Source organism: Lepisma saccharinum, chromosome 1, assembly GCF_977018435.1.
Source record: "Lepisma saccharinum chromosome 1, izLepSacc3.1, whole genome shotgun sequence".
NCBI lineage: Eukaryota > Metazoa > Arthropoda > Insecta > Zygentoma > Lepismatidae > Lepisma > Lepisma saccharinum.
The window spans coordinates 171015501-171033801 of record NC_139229.1 but is presented as its reverse complement, the minus strand read 5'-3'; the positions used below and the strand labels follow the sequence as shown (position 1 = coordinate 171033801).

Sequence of the window (18301 nt, the reverse complement as noted above, 5' to 3'; positions counted from 1 at the left end):
CTTAATAAACACAATTGCATGATTACGAGATTAATGTACTTTCACCAAATAGGATTCTGGTATCTATAAAATCCTTATGTACATTATTCTATAAATTATTTATTTATATCAACCTGATTAAATCAATCCACTTTGTTTGAATACCTAGAACAGGTCCATATCAAGCAATGCAATTCCGAGGGATGAGAATTTTTTAGCTGTGTCAGTTAACGTTTGTCTCTCCAGTTCGGAGTGACCGCAGTTTGAATACCAAATACAGGGTGTTTCAATAAAATGGTTACTGAACAGGGTGTGTTTTGGATACTTTGAGTTGCCTTTTTATTGAAACACCCTGTATATCTTAGCACATGCACACGTTGTTCATTGCAGAATAAGAATTTCTAATTAAACAAGCGATTATAGCTGTAATATTTTTGAGTCGAGGTCGTTTCGATTTCGCAGCCTCGGAGGCAGAGTGGTTAGTGTTTGGCTTGCTCGTGATTAACGTCCGAATAAACAGTGTCACAGTAATCAATTATAGGGAAAACAAAGGATTGGACAAGTTTTGTTTTTATACGTTCGGGGAGGAAGTTTTTAGGCTGGTAAAGAGAGTGTAGTGCACCGAAAGCTCTTGTACATACGGAGTTTACGTGTTCTCTCCAGGTAAGATTATTGTTGAGCATAATTCCCAGATTTTTAACCTTAGTGGAGAGAGACAAGTTTTTATCATTGACCGTGAGCTTAGGGAGATTGAATTCGTCAATTTTGTTCAGCATCTTCGGGGAGCCTACGAGCATACACTGGGTTTTGGTCGGTTTGACGTGCAAGTCGTGGTCTACCGACCACTTGTTGATTTTCTTCAGGTCGTTGTTTACACGTTCGATTGCATTCAATATTTCTTGAGGAGGGAAGGAAAAGTATAATTGAAAGTCGTCGGCATAGATGTGATACCTACAGTGGTTAAGCGCCGACGGGAGGTCGTTTATATACAGTGTAAACAGGAGGGGCCCAGTACGGTGCCTTGAGGAATGCCACAGGGAATGTTTTTCCAGGATGACTTTCGATATGGGTCGACGACACATTAACGGAACCAGTTAACCGTAGAGTTCGAGAAGCTGAATAGGGATGATAGGTTAGTGAGTAAAATTTCGTGGTCAATGGATTGGAAAGCTTTGGTAAAATCGAGAACAAGGATTGTCAGTTGTAGATTGTCTATGGCTAACCTCATGTCGTCGGTTACGTTGACGAGAGCCGTGCATGTGCTGTGGTTGCTACGGAACCCAGATTGAAAGTGGTCTATTAGGTTATTTCGTTCTAGGAAGTCACGGGTTTGCCCACTAATTACATCTTCTAGAGCCTTAGAGAGAGCTGGAAGGATGCTGATTGGTCTAAAATTGTTGACGTTGATTTCGTTGTTTGTTTTAGGTATAGGGCGTACCTGGGCGAGTTTCCAAAGCGACGGAAATGTGTCAGAAAGCAAGGCGAAATTAAATATGTCCGTGATGAGAATAAGGATGTCGTGGAGGATTGTTTTGATCATGAGAATGGAAACTTCATTTACTCCTACGGCTGACGATTTTATCTTAAGTAAAGATTTTCTAACTTGTTCCGGTGAAATCCAGGAAAAGTTTGAAGCATTTGTGGAGTGTGTTGCGATGTTCCGAATAGTTTCGCGTTTAACATTATTTTCAATAGTGGGGAGGTCACAAAAATGGTCATTCAGTACATCTGGTTCAAACTTAGGACTGTAGTCGTACTTTTTCTGTTTCCCAACACCTAGAATTTTCAACATTTTCCAGGGAATGTCCGGTTTATTTTGGTAGTTGAGCAATTCGTATGCGAATCGGCACTTTGCTTTTATTACCTCCTGATTGCAGCGGTTCCTCAAGATTCTATAATTTTCAAAGCTGGATGTGTTAGGGTCAGCGTTCCTTACGTCATTCCTGTATTTGGTGTAAGCTCTGTCCCGCATGATCACAAGCCGACGTTAAAGAGAGTTTGCGCGAATCAAAAGTTTCCTGTACAAAATTCTTGAGTGACTTAACAATCATAGGTATATATAAAGTGTAAATTAAAAAACAAAAAATTCCAAGCATTCTTTCGATAAAGAAAAAACTGGATGAGACAACTTACACCACACGCCATCAGTTCACTAAGCAATAAAGTCCACTTTTTGGCATTGCTCTGTAGCTTGCACCACATCATGTGGCTTCTTCAGGAGATGGACAAGACTAGTCGAGGTGAGTTTAAAAAGGTTAAAAAGATAAAAAGAGGAAAAAAGGCAATGGAGTGACCTGTCACTCCTGCCTACTCCATCTCTGGCTGGCAACGACTGTCCTATTCAATATGGCTGCCTGGCTGACAGGAATTAAAGATGGCTGCACTTCCTGTTAGCCATTTGTTATTGTGACGTGACTGTCGTTTGTTTTTCAAGATTCCAGACAGAAGTGTAGAAAGTGAGTGGGCGGAGCAAAGCAGTGTGAACTCCTGCAAACAGCTCGTAGCTGCAATCGCGTTTTCTCCTCCATGCACTCACTTCCCTCCTCACGCAATCATTTTTCGAGCCTTCTTGAGTCACTATTTGCGAGAAGAATTGTTTTCGTTCGGTCGCTCCAGAAAATCCCAAGACAGACGTAGTCTTTATAGCGAGTTGCCATCGGATGACAAGTGTTTTACTGAACGTGATCAAGATTCATATTTAGTGTTAACATAATTTTCACAGGAAGCAATATTTTTATACCATGATGGACGTACGAAGGAATACGTATACAACTTTACAGGATCTCATAACTATATTCTAACTCCCGTCTGACCTCCTCTGTCGAAATGACAACAAAAGAGTTGTCAAATTTCCAAAACGAAGAAGAGGCTTTCCTTGAAAATGCCACTCCTGGATCGTCACTCCATCCGAAGGAATTCTCTCCTTCTCTCATATTCCTCGGTTGATCTTCTTTTTTGGACGAAGGGACATGGAAAGTTTCCAAACGCGATGCAATTCATGTTAAATTGACTGGAATATTTTTTTTTCCCTCTCCAGGTTTGTGGACACTAAATGCAGACGTAGGGGTTATAATTCGGCTCCTGGGAGGCTGGTTACTTCCAGTGATGTGGTTCTGGGCCACTAATTCCGTGAGACTGGAAAAAAATCGTTGGTTAACGCGTAGAAACCCAGGGGAGGTTGTCGGGCCTAGAGTCCGGATTTTGTGTTTATGGATTTTGGAAGGCACGTCATGCTCTGGAAATCTTAAACGACACAGGGAAGGGATATTTTTCAGCGAAGATTCAATTCCTGTTCCTTCCTTTAGTGTCTCTGGCGATTGTTTCCCCTGTAGCTGTGCGTTTTCTCTAGTCACTTCTCAGTACACATTGATAGTCAAAAATTCTGTTTTCTCTTCTGCTAAGTTTACGGGCGAGTGTACGTTGATTTGTTAGGCAAAGGTTCTTTTCCGAGAGGTTCTTAAATAAGTATACTGCAGTATAAGATGCAGTATTTTTTTAAAAAAATAGTAGTAACAGGCATCATATATTCTTGATCATACTAAAAGTGCTCCCCTGTGCTTTGCACCACGCCATGAAGGCGTATAGGGTGTTACGTACCCAATAGGACCACGTAATGTAAATAGTTTGCCAAAGAGCAATAGAGATGGCAGCACCAGGCGTGCAAGATTAAGAATTGGCATAATATATGTGAATAACTTTGTAAATAAGAATAAAGGAAATTGGAAAGATGAGAAACAATAGAATCTACTATAAGAAGATAAAGAATAAATATAAAAGAAATAAATATTCGATAAATCAAATCAGTGATCATATGTAAGTTAATATGAAAATTAAAGAAGTCAAAGCACTAATGCAAATTTGTGTCTTTGAACAGATATTGCATCTGTCTGATTGATTTATCATTACCATAGCGAAAATTTTGTTTACATCAGTGGCGGCGCGTTCCAATCGACGCCCCACAGCACTTTTTGGTTGAGCGTTTCAACCGTAGCACCTACTTGGATGCGCGTGTCAGTCGTTAGCACCAAGTATACACTCTGTTGTACCCAGTTAGTGTTGGTGCGTTCCAATTTCGCAGCCGCAAGGGAGGATATTAGTATTATTCCCAAAGCTTAAAGGAAAAAGCTGGAAAGGGATAAAGGAATTCATTAAATCGTCAAAACATAAATAAATTGAAATCCAGAGGGAAGTTCACAAAGAAGACAAGAAGGAAGTCCAGATCCAGAACGTCCATTAAGAGGGAAGTCCAGATCCTCCATATTGAGAAGGAAGTCCAGATCCAGACCGTCCATTGAGAAGGAAGTCCAGATCCAGACCGTCCACTCCATTGGAAGGCATCCTGTCTGGTTTCGTTGTCTACAAAGAACCCTACCCTGTAGATAAGCTAGCTGAGGTTTAAGATTAAGATTTATGCTCCTTGCACCAAATGGAGGTAGCACGGGGTGTGGAGTTAGGGCCCCACACTTTCTCATCACGGCCGAAGGTGGGGGTGATGTGATCAGCACCACGCCCCTGGCCGCCTTTACCCCCCAGAGTTTCCTCCAGGTACCCACTTTATACGACACTGGGTGGGTGGCGGAGCCGCTTGAACAGGCGGAAAAAATCCCGTTTCTTCCGCCGGGGATCGAACCTGGGTCTCTCTTGTTCATACTGCAGTAATATACCATGCAATGTTAATTGGACTTTATCCATTGTCTGGTGTCTTAAACTATATTCATTCTAGCACTACGTTTCGAGATAGAACCTCTTCTCTCGTCTTCATTAAAATTATATTAATTACGGCTGATTATGCACTAGCCATTAATAGTTTAAAGATGGACCAGTCATTGAATGACATCAGAAATTGACGGTTTTAAAGCGTCATTTTTACAGCCAATTCCCTACAAGGATATAAATATAGGCTACATATACATAACGTTATATTTATTTGTGTTTTATATTCCTGTAGGGATAACTTAATCATTTCGAGCAGGAGTCATTATCTAGGAAATCATCAACACTGCAAGCCTAGTCACACCTAGCGCCCCGTTGAGAGAAAATGAGGGAGGGTGGTAACTCAAGCCTTTTCTGCACCCTCAAAATAGGTAATTGCTGAGCCGGATAGTTCAAGGAACTAGCTGAATCTCTAGGTATAACTTTATAGAGAATTTTGCCTGTATAATTTCATGCGAGTAATCCTGCTATATGCTGTAAATTCAATAGTCATACATTCTAATGTTTCCTCGAACGACTAATTTAAGCATTATTTCTGGCAAAATCTCATTCAATATCTGTTTGGAATTGAATAACTCAATTCAATGTTTGGGTACAAGAACCATCTACGATTAACTCCGAAAGTTCAAAGTCCGAGTAAGGATGTCAGTGCTTAAAACTAACGAAAAAGCCCTGCGAAATCTCAACGTCGTCTTCTCGCTTCTTCGCAGATTCCAAAAATTTGGCCGGAAACTTTCCTGATTGCATGGAGTCTGAAAGAGCCTCGAGGTGGAAGTCCCGGGAAGTCTAGGCCATGGTATCCCCACATGTTTATCGGTTATGCATAATTAATGCATGTGAGAGAAGCGATAAGTTCAGCGTTCAGTTACTAGTGTTCGTACTAGGCACTGTATATGCAATGAATCTTCGAACGAATGAATCACGTTCATTATTTACAAAACTGCGCAGGCTTATGGTGCAATTCGACATGTTTGTTTCTTTCATGCTCCCTCAAAGTTCACTAGAACGGTATGTAGATAAAAGAAAGCATGATTCTCTTTCATGAGAAACATAGTAAAATACTAATTTCATTTTTTTTTTTTGTAATTTTATGATATACGCGGTTTGCTCTAAAATTAGACTACAGAGGGCAGCATTGTTTTATTTATTTTGGCATTGAGTGTATTGTGTGTCAAACGAAACAAAATATATTACATTTGAAAAATTTGGCACGATTTTTTTACTATGATGTAGCATTTTTTGCGCGAACTTCCCTGATTTAAGTAGCCAAAAACTCGATCTTTCATTATAGCGACTCTTTCATTTGTGTATATGGGGATGAGTGTTATAGTGCCAAGATAATTCACGAATTTCTGCTCCTCCAAAAATAGGCAATAGTTAGGCTTGATAGTTCGATGAACTAACCGATCTCTAACTGTGCACTTGTACGATGGTTTTATCTTCTATTTATCGTAAAGGTTTATAGTAATTTATGTGGTGAAAAAAATTCTGATCGTGGTGTATATTTTGTGTATCAAACACTCAAGTGTATATTCCAAAGTTTCGTTACAGTCCAACGTAGTGCCTTACTGCCAGAGCAGTCCGTCAAATTGTTCCTAGACAAGCTTCTTAATCCCTGAAAATATAGACTAGACAAAGATTGGAAAATATAAGAATTCGATATGTCCGAAACCTATGAAAAATAATTTTCCGCGTCATCTTGAAACATTGATTTTACTCAAATGCAATACCAGATCATCAGTTCAAGGTAACTAATACCTTTATGAAACCAGCTCGTATTAATACTTTTAGCTCGATTGAATCCATCTTGAAACGTGTGGATAATTTTTTTATCAAATGCAACACAAAGTCAACTGCTCAAGATATTTAACTACTACTGTAATACCTTTCGCGTAAAAGTTCTATATTTACGATAGTTACAAAACTCAACGTACTTCATGGGAAAACATTAATACATTTAAAAGTACTACTTCGATTTTTAAGAGCATAATAAAAATATTGTTGAATAATAGGACACATCCTGTAGGGCATTATTTTTTTCGTATTTCCTGTCGGTATTTAAACTTTGAGCAAGACTCATTCCCGGAGAATTAGGCACTCGTGAAAAATGTAGACATTTGAATATCTACAACCATATTTCTTCTGATACACCACGTTGCTTTTTTCCAATGTAAATGAAGTTTATTACTTAATATTGATATCAGTTATCAACAAAAGAGTGCTTTCTGTGACACATTAATAGAAACAAAAGCACATAAATGTGACACTTCAAGATTAAATAAATATCTATTCTTTGTCAATTTTAAGCATTGCAAGAATTTGTTTTACATTTTGTTTTTTAGTTTTGTAATTTTAGTGGCTCTTCAACCAGTGTTGTATGTCTATATTCTCTCTCCCTCTCTTTCTTCTTTTTTCCTCTCTCTCTCTCTTATTCTTTATTCTTTTCTCTCTCTATGTCTCATTCTTACTCCTTTCTCTGTATTTTCTCTTTGTATCTCTTCCTTACTCCTTTCTTTCTTTTTACTTCTTTCTTTCTCTTTTTTATCTTTTTACTTCTTTCTTATTTCATTTTCTCTTTCATAGTCATTCTTTCTTTTCTCTTTCATACTCCTCCCTTCTTTATTTTCTTTCTTATTCTTACTCCTTCTTTCTTTATTTTCTCTCCCTTTCTTATTCTCCCTTTCTGTTCTTTCTCTTTCTTACTTCTTTCTCTTACTCCTTTTCTTTCTCTCTTTCGTCTCTCTCTTTCTCTCTCCCTCTGTTCATCGAACATGTATTCCGTAGAAAACTTACGTTATGGTATAATTTTCTTGTTTTGTACATTATAAGAATAATTGTTGGAATAGGACGCCGCCTTGTGTGAACTGACAAAACCAAACGCGATTGGGGAAGCATCGAGAGCCTGCGCTGTAGGTTCAATATCAGTATTTCGTTCCTAAATGTTTGGTTTTTTACTATCGACCACTGTTTGTGTCGGTGATTTATGATGGTTGTAACAACTCGCAAGAAACCCTTTTGGAACGAATACAATTTTCGCGGAACCTGCTTCCCATCTGCGTTACACTTTTGTAGGAGTCACCCCTATGTTGTCATTGGACTCGTCGAGTTAGCGCATGCGTCGAAACTAATGCAAACGTAAATTGACTTAATTATTTCAAATGCTTTAACAATCCAGTGCATATTAATTGTCCCAAAATATTGAAGAACAACGCGATGCTTCTCTCTCCAGATGCAAGACATACACCACGACCACCTCGTGAGGTTCATCGGAGTCTGTACGGAGCCTCCGAACGTCTGCAGCCTCACAGAGTACTGCGTGAGAGGAAGCCTACAGGATGTTCTGGAGAATGAGGACATCAAGCTGGACTCAATGTTTCGCTGCAGTCTCATGCACGATATTGTCAAGGTAAGATACTCTGATGAAGTATGATCATGATAAATAGATATTATACAAATACAAATGTGTCAATAAATATGACAGTGGGCGTTATCTTTCCAGCGTGTGCTGTCTCCACCACCTTCTCCCTCCACTTCTCGAACGAAACTCTTCGGCCTTTCTCTTTAGTTTTTTCTTCTTACTTCTTCTCAATTCAGTCATTTGCTTGAATACTGCTTCTATCTATATCCTCATAGTTTCTTTGAAATTTAAATTATAGGTAAGTCAGCTCTTAGTAAAGGAAAGGACCCGAATATCGTCCGTTTTTTTAAAACACAAAAATTTCAATTGAAAAATCTAAGTGCAAAAATGGAAAACAACACGATTCAGTAGAATATTATATATATATATTTCTTATGTATATGGGCTGTATATAATTAATATACAAAATATCTGCGAAAAAAAGTTTCTTAAAAGTGCTCAAATGCACGAAAGTAAGGATTGGGTTCCTTATGGTCCCTTCAACCATAATGATCAAAACTTAAGCTGATGGACGTTGGACTGAAAAAATACGCAAACGTTTATATAGGCACTTAAGCAAACTGAACAGGTGGCTTCTGTCCTCCAGCACCGTCCTCGTGGCACCACTTTTTACAAGTTGAGCATTGCGCCCATTTTTCACCATTCCTGTCGGCAGAAAATAAACCATCACAATACACAAGCACACGGCATCTTCTTCACTGTCTTCATAATCCTCGCCTCCGTCTGGATAATCGTCATCGCTGTCGTCATCTTCCGATGACGAACTTGGATATTTGATGTTCTTCTTTCTGATTTTTCTTCAGGCCCATTTCTTTCTTGCGAACTGCTTCCACGGCTCAAACATAGCTTCTTCATCCCACTGTTTTCTTCGTTTTGTAGGACCAGGAGGAATCTGAAACGATGAAAGCGCAATGTAACTAGGAGCCTAATATCGTCCTGGGGACGGTATTTAGCACACATAGGGAGACGATATTCTGATCTATCCTATAAGCACTATGGCGTCGTGATTGAGCATGACGTGGTACGAGAAACGACAGCACTCCTAAACTTTTGGAAACAGCAAAACACTTACTTTCAACAACACAATCGCTAGCGTGCACACAGCAACCTTTGTTCTCTCACTGCATACTAAACAGGCCACGTTCAAATAGTTCTGCCTGTTTTCCGTAGTTGGCAGCACGTTACAACGCCAATACCATGGGGGACGGTATTGGGAGGGAACCATAATCGGATCCTTTCCATTATATTTTTTTGAAAAATACCCTTAACTAAAACAAAATTGAGGGCAGGGTCCTAAAAGAAAATAGAATATGTTCGAAAATATGTCTGTTAAAAAACTTTTTCACTCAATTTCTAAAACTAATACAGTCATAGATAGACTCCTTACCAAGAACTAGAACTGTAATTATCTTCATGCCCTAGTTAATATCTGAAGCTGTATGGGCACCCAGCATTTCTAAGGGGAAAACATAGGACAACACACAACCCTGCAGGGGATTGTACTGTCCGTAGGTCCTGGTTCCAAAGCCTCGTTAGCCTGCAAGACACACACAACCGGGGTGTGTTATGTGCAGGTCTTACTTATCGCACAAGACTCAACCAACCTCCCCGCTTTTCACCTTCTCTGCAGTTTTTCGTGGCTTAAAAAAATGTATTATTTATGCTAAGAGAACTAAACCGAACATGCCTAACCTATAACGAAGGCATTTCGGCAGAAGACGAAGAACGTTGGTTGAGTCTTGTGCGATGATTTGGCTCCGTTATATGCAAGTGAGGTTGATTTTTGAATGCATTCTCAGAAGGCTTCCTCTTGGCACACTCTATATCCTCACGGTATTTTAATCCCTACTTATTTGTAACTGTATTTAAATATATATATTTTATTATTAATAAGAAACAGTATTATTTTCAAGGCTCGTGATAATGCATGTATACATTTCGTAACGTGTCCTTACATGCTATCCAAGTGTTCCATATGTAGGGTAAAGTCTGGGATAAATGGGTATAATTTTTTCAGTGCCTTACCAGACAAAGAATTGTCAAGAAATTGTTCATGAATGAGATTAAATGAGGTGCTTGAAGTTAAATCTTTAAAATGACATGTTTTATTGCAAACAAAATTCGTTCTAGGAGAGAGAAATTTTAATATTTAAAAATTACATCACATGCAACCACCGTTGGTAACCGACAGTCTGAATCCAATCACACCCTTGTGTGTGTTGTCATAGTGACACCACATGTTCGTTAGTGAATCCACAAACTCATCACTACAGGACTCGTTGCTGATATCGACTTTCTCGTCGGAGTTGGAGCTACTGATTGAAGCAGATAGTTTCCTGAGACCTTCTGCTTCGATATCTGGTCACATCTGGACTCACGCCTATTGCTAGGGACTTTGAAGTTTTCATTTTTACTTTCCCTGTATTCTCAGCGGAAGTCAAAGAGAGTGTCTTAGCCTTTTACTTTCAGAGAGTTTGCCTAAGTACAGTATAGGTGATTCTTTCTGGGAATAACAATCGTTACAGAGGTTTGGCACACCCATTAGTGGCAGCTGGAGTAGGCCTCTTGAGATCGTCTTCATTTCACATTCCACCGACCACCGTGGCGGAGTGGTTAGCACATCGCGCTACGACGCCATAGTTCTAGGGTTCGAATCTCGGCCTGGGCATGGATGTTTGTGAGTGTCCATTTATCAATTTCATCATATCATCACTCATCCCCATCTTCGCAAATTAGTCAAAAGTGGCACAAAAACGAAGTAATAATTACAAAGCAAATCAATCAATCATTTCACATTCCACGGATGATACCTGGCTTTGTTTTGCATTCTTTCAGCATCTAAAAGAATTGAGAAAATGGCTATAAAGTTGATATATTATGGATATTTTATGTAAAGTGCATAGCCCCAGAGCAATAACAATAACAAAATAAGTCGAGAATCGAATTCAAGGACTTTAAAATTAATAAACATCGTGCTTAATTAATAAAATAAGTAATCTTTACTTGGTGATACAGAAAGTTTCAGAAGCTACCACACACCATTCTTACAAGAAAATCTTTAATAGTTTAATATAAAAATGACATGAAAATATGCCTTTTCAGGAGAAGACCGTACTGGTATACCATTTTGTGTGGGCCATCTATCCCATTTGTAAAGGTAAGATGGCCATGGTGTCTGACAAAAACAGGAAAAGATACAACATAAAACTTACCCTAAGTAAAGCATATAAGGTTCACTTACCTTATACGCGTACGTATCATGAAATTTCAATTATCTCTTAAGAACGTCTGACTTCCACACATTTCTCTCAACAGATATAAAATAATCGACAAGTCTGAAACTAAGAAAGAAGCACAACTCAGGGTCTTTTAACAAGAAGCAACGAACGTGCTCAAGAATTAGTTGCGTGGACAAAGAGCTTGCCAGAAACGTGTTCAAATCCGGCTGCTGTTGTAGAAATGGGACAGTGTTGCCATCTATCCCGACTTTACCCTAAAAACAATATTAATTATTATATTGATATTAATAAAGTAAAGTATATTGCACCGTACCAAAAGGCACATTTAGATGATGTATTACATTCTCGCCATTTTTGGAGGTGATTTGATCATCACCACGCTCCGGTTGCCTTTAACTCCCAGAGTTGCTCCCAGGTAGCTATTTATATATTTGTAAGTCCATTATTATTATTTATGTCATTATTAATATTAGAAAAAAAATAGTACAAGAATAGAGACAATTAAATATAAAAGTCCGCATTGGAAGTTCTTAAAGTCTGCTGAATGTTCACGTACAGATTTTCATAAAGATAATGTTTTAGCATTTTTTTTATGGTCGAAATTACACTTCTTACTTAATGTAAAATTAAACTTTAGTTAATGGACACCATTTTGACACCTCTTTGTAACCCAGTCTTATAAAGATCTTCGTAAAGTTGATGAAATGTCGCGAAGATTTTTAATTGGTTTGAAGTGATTTAATATGTTTTCGGCCAATAATAAAATGCTTAACGTTGCACTTCTTCGTCCGTTCCAGGGCATGTGCTACCTGCACGCCAGCGAGGTCCGATCGCATGGGAACCTGAAGTCCTCGAACTGCGTCGTCGACAGCAGATTCGTCCTCAAAATCACCGACTTCGGCCTCCACAGCCTCCGAGGGGAGGACGACGAGAATGAGAATGAGGATTCGTTTGCGTACTGGAAGAGTAAGTATTCAGTAGGGATGGACGATATCGGAAATTTGATATCGCGGTATATCGCGATATTGAAAAGATATCAACCAGGTGATATCAACTAGACGATATATCGCCACAATATTTTGGCGATACATATCATATCGGCGATATATCGTCACTATATTTCAGCGATATATATCGTGTCGGCGATATATCGTCACGATACTTCAGCGATATATATCGTGTCGGCGATATATCGTCACGATATTTCTGCGATATATATCGTGGAGACCATACATCGTCACGATAATTCAGTGATATATATAGGATCGGCGATTTATCGTCGCGATATTTCAGCGATATATCGTCATGATATTTCAGCGATATATCGTCATGATATTTCTGCGATATATCGTCATGATATTTCTGCGATATATATCGTGTCGGCGTTATATCGTATCGTCTGTGACGATATTTTCTTCACGATATATCGCGATATCAAATTTCCGATATCGGCCATTCGTAGTATTCAGTGATCTTTGTATGATCTGTATGTATTCTGTTTCTCACAAATCACATAGCTGTACGATGTACAGTCACCGGCCATAAAATGCTTCCCTGCAATGCGTTATGTGTGTTGCCTAAGTCTGAGGCAATGGAAGAACTTCCTATTGACAAGTTCCTATTGAAGTAAGCTCATCGCCGTAGGGTTAGGCAACACACATAATGCATTGCAGGGAAGCAAGCATTTCAGGATGTAGGTGTCCAATTTTTATTGCCGGTGACTGTACTTAAGTATCACCCTTAAATGATAGGTGACCTAAATGGCAGTTTTGTCGGTGGCCGCAAAACCTGGTAGCTTGGCAGAAGTGCATTGGTGTTTTGCCTTGGTAGGGTATGAATGAACAGACCCAAGTGAAACTCTCTGACAATTTTGAAACTCACAGTATGCATCAAGATCATTATCAACAAATTGATTGATTTTTTGATATTGTTGGCATATCAGCACCTACGCTATTTTTTCTCGTCACACCAAACTGGGTTGAGGCTCCTAACTGAAACAAAATTGAGGACAGGCCCTTTGCTCACTCAGTTTTAAGACTAATTCATTCATTCATTGCTTAACAAGAAGTAAACTTATACTCTTTCCGAGGATAAAATCTCCTTACCTGTTAAAAATATATATTGGGGGGAACAACCCCCTGACGAGCCCGCCTCCTCTCGCATACATTCAAGGGTATGCGCTTTACGCCCTGGTGCCTTTAAATAAAAACCAGGCGTCAGTTTTCTCTGAATTACGCTACCCCCGTTTATTTATTCACATACTTTATTTGAGCTTACATGTATGTGAATACAATATGTTACGAATACAATTATTACAAATACAATTATTCGTTGCCTATTCTTGAATCCAGAAACAGGTCGGTTATACACATAGTTTGTACTACCTATTATTTTATCTTAATTCTAATTTTAAATTGATATTTGAGATTATGAGCTAAGTATCTGCGTTTAGTTTTGTTTCAGTTCTAGAAATGTCTGTTTAGGTTTATTTAGGTTATTCGTAAATGAGGAATGTATGTTCTGTTTAATGAATATACATACAAGTTAATGTAAATGGTTGCGTCTGTAACTGACATTTATTGGGTTCATGAAATTAAGTAAAATTAAGTGGATGAGCTAGAATAAATTTATTTAAGAGTGAGGGTATAAATTAACTTTTAGTTTGGGGGAGAGTAGTTTATAATATTTTTTTTTCATTTTAAAAAAAATAATATTTTCAGGTTTTTTTCCGCTGAGAACCAACAATGATTTGCCTACCGGGAGAGCCTCGGCAAGGAAAGATGAGTTCCCGGAAGTAAACATCAGGGACGGTTTCTTGAATGGAATTTGAATTGTCGTTTTAAGTCCACTTTATGCACAGTAGGGCTAATCGGGACTGGACCTACAGTTTAAAGTGGAATCCGAACCACTATGAGCCTCCACCGGGTATCGAACCCAGGACCCCTTGATTACAAGGCGAAGACGCTACCACTGCGCCATCGGGGAGGCTCCAGGGAGGGTTTCCCTGGGGATGTCGGGAATTATGGAAATTTTGTATTAATGTTAGTTATTTGTGTTAATTATTTCGTTAGTTCCTTATTTTTATAATCGGATGTTAGATTTTGTTTGTTGATTAATTATTGAGGTTTTTTTATGTCTTCTTTACATACATTCAATTGATTGTTTATTTTATGTCAAGTGTTTCTGGGCTCGAATCCTATGGGTCCCCGCAGACGACTCTTGTAGCGCTGCCATCAGATTCCTCCTGTAAATTGGGCAGCAATTGTCCCCCAGCTGGGATGATGTAGCGTTTGCTCCAGGAAGCTTCTTTGGATGAATGTTTCCGCGTTGTTGAATCCTTTCTGATCTTCGAGGAGCATCTTGTTGGAGTTACCGAGGCCGGGTTTGTGTTGGGATTTCTTTCCCTAGGTGTTTCTAGGATGTACCTACAATGTCCGCTAGTTCGTTCAGACGTCTAAAGTGTTCCGATCGGATCAGACGATATATATCATGGTGCGGTAGTTCTTTACCTGTTAAAAGCTGAGGCATTAAAGGGGCACTCAGCACACAAGAATACAGGACAATTCAACTCCAAAGGGGACTCCTGGCCGTGGATCGAAGCGCCAGAGCCTTGTTGGCCTGCAAGAAGGTGAGGTTGACTTTTGTGTGCCTTACCAGATGGTCACCCCTTACACTCCATTATCAGCTAATATTCGATAATAGGGTAATTCCGGGACAGATGGACCAGTTCTTCATTTCTCGAACTAGCCGCTAGAGTGTGTCGTCGGTAGAGTTGTATGATAATAGCAAATGCAAATGAGAGGTTGTACTGTTTTTGCATTATTTGTTAAAATATTTTATCTAATATAAGTGCTTAAATATAAATCAAAGGAGTTAAATATTTCGTTCATAGTTTGCATGGTATGGTAATACACACGTTTTCCGATAATGTTTTTGAGCCAGTGTCACACACAAAAAGTGTATATTAAATCTATGATTTGTAGAAAATGTAACTTCTTATGTACATGTAAAACTGGTTCAACTATTCCGAATACCAGGCTGCAATAATGCTTCCGTAGGGTCCTGAACTCCACCACATTACAAAGATTGGATAATAAACCTTTTTCCTTTTGGATAATAGGTGGTAGAGTTCAGGACCCTACGGAAGCATCATTGCAGCCTGGTATTCGGAATAGTTGAACCAGTTTTACATGTACATAAGAAGTTACATTTTCTACAAATCATAAATATTTTTGTATTTATAAAAATGAATGCGTGTTGTGACTTTCCATGTATTCAGTACAGAGAAAAGGAAGTTACAAGCGCATGGCTTTTAGTGTTGCCCACGGGACGAGACGGGACAGGCTTTTAAAAATTCGAGACGAGACGAGATTGATCATGTGTCCCAAGAGAAACTAATATTTTCGAGACGAGACAGCATTTCACAGCATTTCCACGAGACCAGACAGGCCAAAGTCTCGTCTCGTGGGTGAAACGCCCCTCGGGTTCGACTACCTGCACACACGCCCTCACGGCACAACGTTGCAGTTGCGGTATCTCAGAATAGTACTTGACTGCAACGTACCGGGTTCGACGTTGTGACGGGGAACATTATTCAGTTTTGCCCATGATGTTAGCTCTTTTCTAGCCGGAGATATGATGTTCTTATACACTCAGGGTTCGGGTATATATATATATAATGAAAGTTAGCGTCGACGTAAACAGTTTATTGAACTGGGGTGAAATTAGATATCCGCACAAAACAAAGTCACAATATCTCCTGATAAGATTTCACTGCACTTTTGTCGTTCTTGAAGTTCCAGGTTCGAACCTCCTCTGCAGATGTCTTGGAGAGGGAGGACAGGGGACCATTCAATTTTTCTCCAGTGGGGAATAAAGACCTTATTTTTCTTTTATGGCATTGGGTCGCCTCTGTGCTGACTTAGGGACAATAGGGCATTAATTAAACGACTCAAGGAACATTTAAATCTGCTTTCCTAGTAAAAGGTAATATCAACAAAGCAACGGAAATTTACTATAAGCTTACAAAGGACAATGCTTAGTTAATCTTTATTTACTTTAATTAATTACTTGAATAATGCTAAGCTGTAGGCAGTAATAAAACACTGCTCGTTTTTCCCTTAATGAAAAATTAACTAACGATGAACATCACCCTTCGTATTTTCTACCTGGTAGGCCAAGAAATATTGCTATCGCTCGTATAATCTACCACAGTAGGCCAAAAGATGACGTCATTTCTGCATCGACTGTTGTGAAATGTATAATCTACTAGTAGGCCAAAGAATACGGATACCCTTCGTATAATCTACTAGTAGGCCGTCTCCCAACAGTAAATATGTCCACGAGCTAAACCGTAACCCTATACAATGCGTATAATCTACCTGTAGGCCGCACAAGGAGTACGTTTCTGTTCTACAGGCAGGCCACACTGTAGGAGGTTGAGCTTGAAACAATGCGTATATTCTATCCTGGATATCAAGGGAAACTTCGGGGGAATTCCCACTCCTTCCTTCTTCAGAAGTTTCCTAAGTTCAAGGAGAGTTACTTGCTTCCTGCCAACCAGGTTCAGGACGGTCTTCTCAAAAGATTCTTGTCTGGTCTCGGAGGAGGAGCTGGCCGCCGATTTCTCTGAAGGAGGAGGAAAACTGCGCTGAGCTGTAACGTTTACGTTGGGGGTAGCGGACGCGGACAGTTGATTAGTTTCGGCTATTGGTCCCCAGGCCATCAGCGATTCGTCGAGGGCCTTGACTTCTGCCGTCAATTTTCTCTTCTCACTTTCTAATAGCCGCACTCTCTCACGCCAGAAACGGACTTCTTCAGAAACATGGGGGGTGTCTTGAATGTTAGCAGTGCTTTCCCTTACAACCGGTGAAACAAAGCAAAAATGTTTGGAACGCACACGCTGTTCTCGAGTACGGGCTGCACTGGAACGCTTTATTTCCGGATTGCAGGCAGGTGGGGGAATCAGCTGGAGCTTTTTCCTTGCAGGGGCCGGTCCCAGCGACACTGGATACGCCCTTGCTCGCATTTCCTTGTTCTTAAATTGGCGACGTAGCAACTCGACATCCGCGTGCTTAGCTGCCATGCTGATGAATAATACTAAAGTCTTAAATCCCAACAATAAGAATATTGGTTATCAGCAACTCTGATAATTTACTTCATAGCTTATCTCTTTTCCCCATTGTTACATCAGTACTATTAGGAAAGTTGCGAATATTCTGTTTCATTCTTTCTTTCTTTTAAACAAACATCCGAGAATCCCAGTGTAGCTTTAGTTTCCATTCTTATTTCTGAAAAGCTCTAGAAGCCTTATCAAGAAGCAGCAAAAATGGCTAGATATATGCACTGCTTAGTTAAAATAGGCACTCCTATAAGTGCGTTCAGCTATTATTAAGACAATATTATTCCAGCTCTCTGAGACATGTTTCTCATTACAGTTGGACTTGGGTTGAGGGCATGGGCGCAATAACTAAAAATAAGCACAATAAAGTTCCCTGCGAGTCTCTCTCTTCCGTGGGAGTCTTTCCTCTCGACCACTATTTAGCTAGGACTCTGGAAACTACCTTTAATGTGGGCCTCTTTCTAGCTCCATTCCTTCCACTAATTAATAACTTCAAGTAGGCACCCTTAATACATGCTTCAATTCAACCTTTCATATATCATTTATCTTCTTCTTCAACTGTATATGTCTACATTTCTTCATTTTACTGGAGTCATACTATGACCGCCTACCTATTCTTGTAGCACTTCTCGCAACTTGAGAATCGCAGGGGACCAACTTCCTTACTTGGATTTTTACCTTTCAGGCTTAAACCACATACGCTAACTCATGAAAAATGTCAAAAACAAGTCTGGTGTTAGTAAATTCAGATTTTTATTAATTTTTACATGCAAACATGCTTGAAATTTGTTAGAAAACAATCCGATTAACATGCATCGCATAAACTTACAA

The 18301-nt window shown here is 39.3% G+C and overlaps 1 protein-coding gene across 2 annotated transcripts in view; it reads left to right on the top strand.

Moving 5' to 3' along the window:
• The window catches only part of LOC146003964 (atrial natriuretic peptide receptor 1), a 1164278-nt gene that overhangs the window by 939205 nt on the left and 206772 nt on the right, over positions 1-18301 (top strand). For both annotated transcript variants that reach the window (XM_083142500.1, XM_083142491.1), the window contains exons 12-13: positions 7922-8098; positions 12147-12315. In XM_083142500.1, the coding sequence (XP_082998626.1) occupies positions 7922-8098; positions 12147-12315 (346 nt within the window). The remainder of the gene's footprint in view (positions 1-7921; positions 8099-12146; positions 12316-18301) is intronic.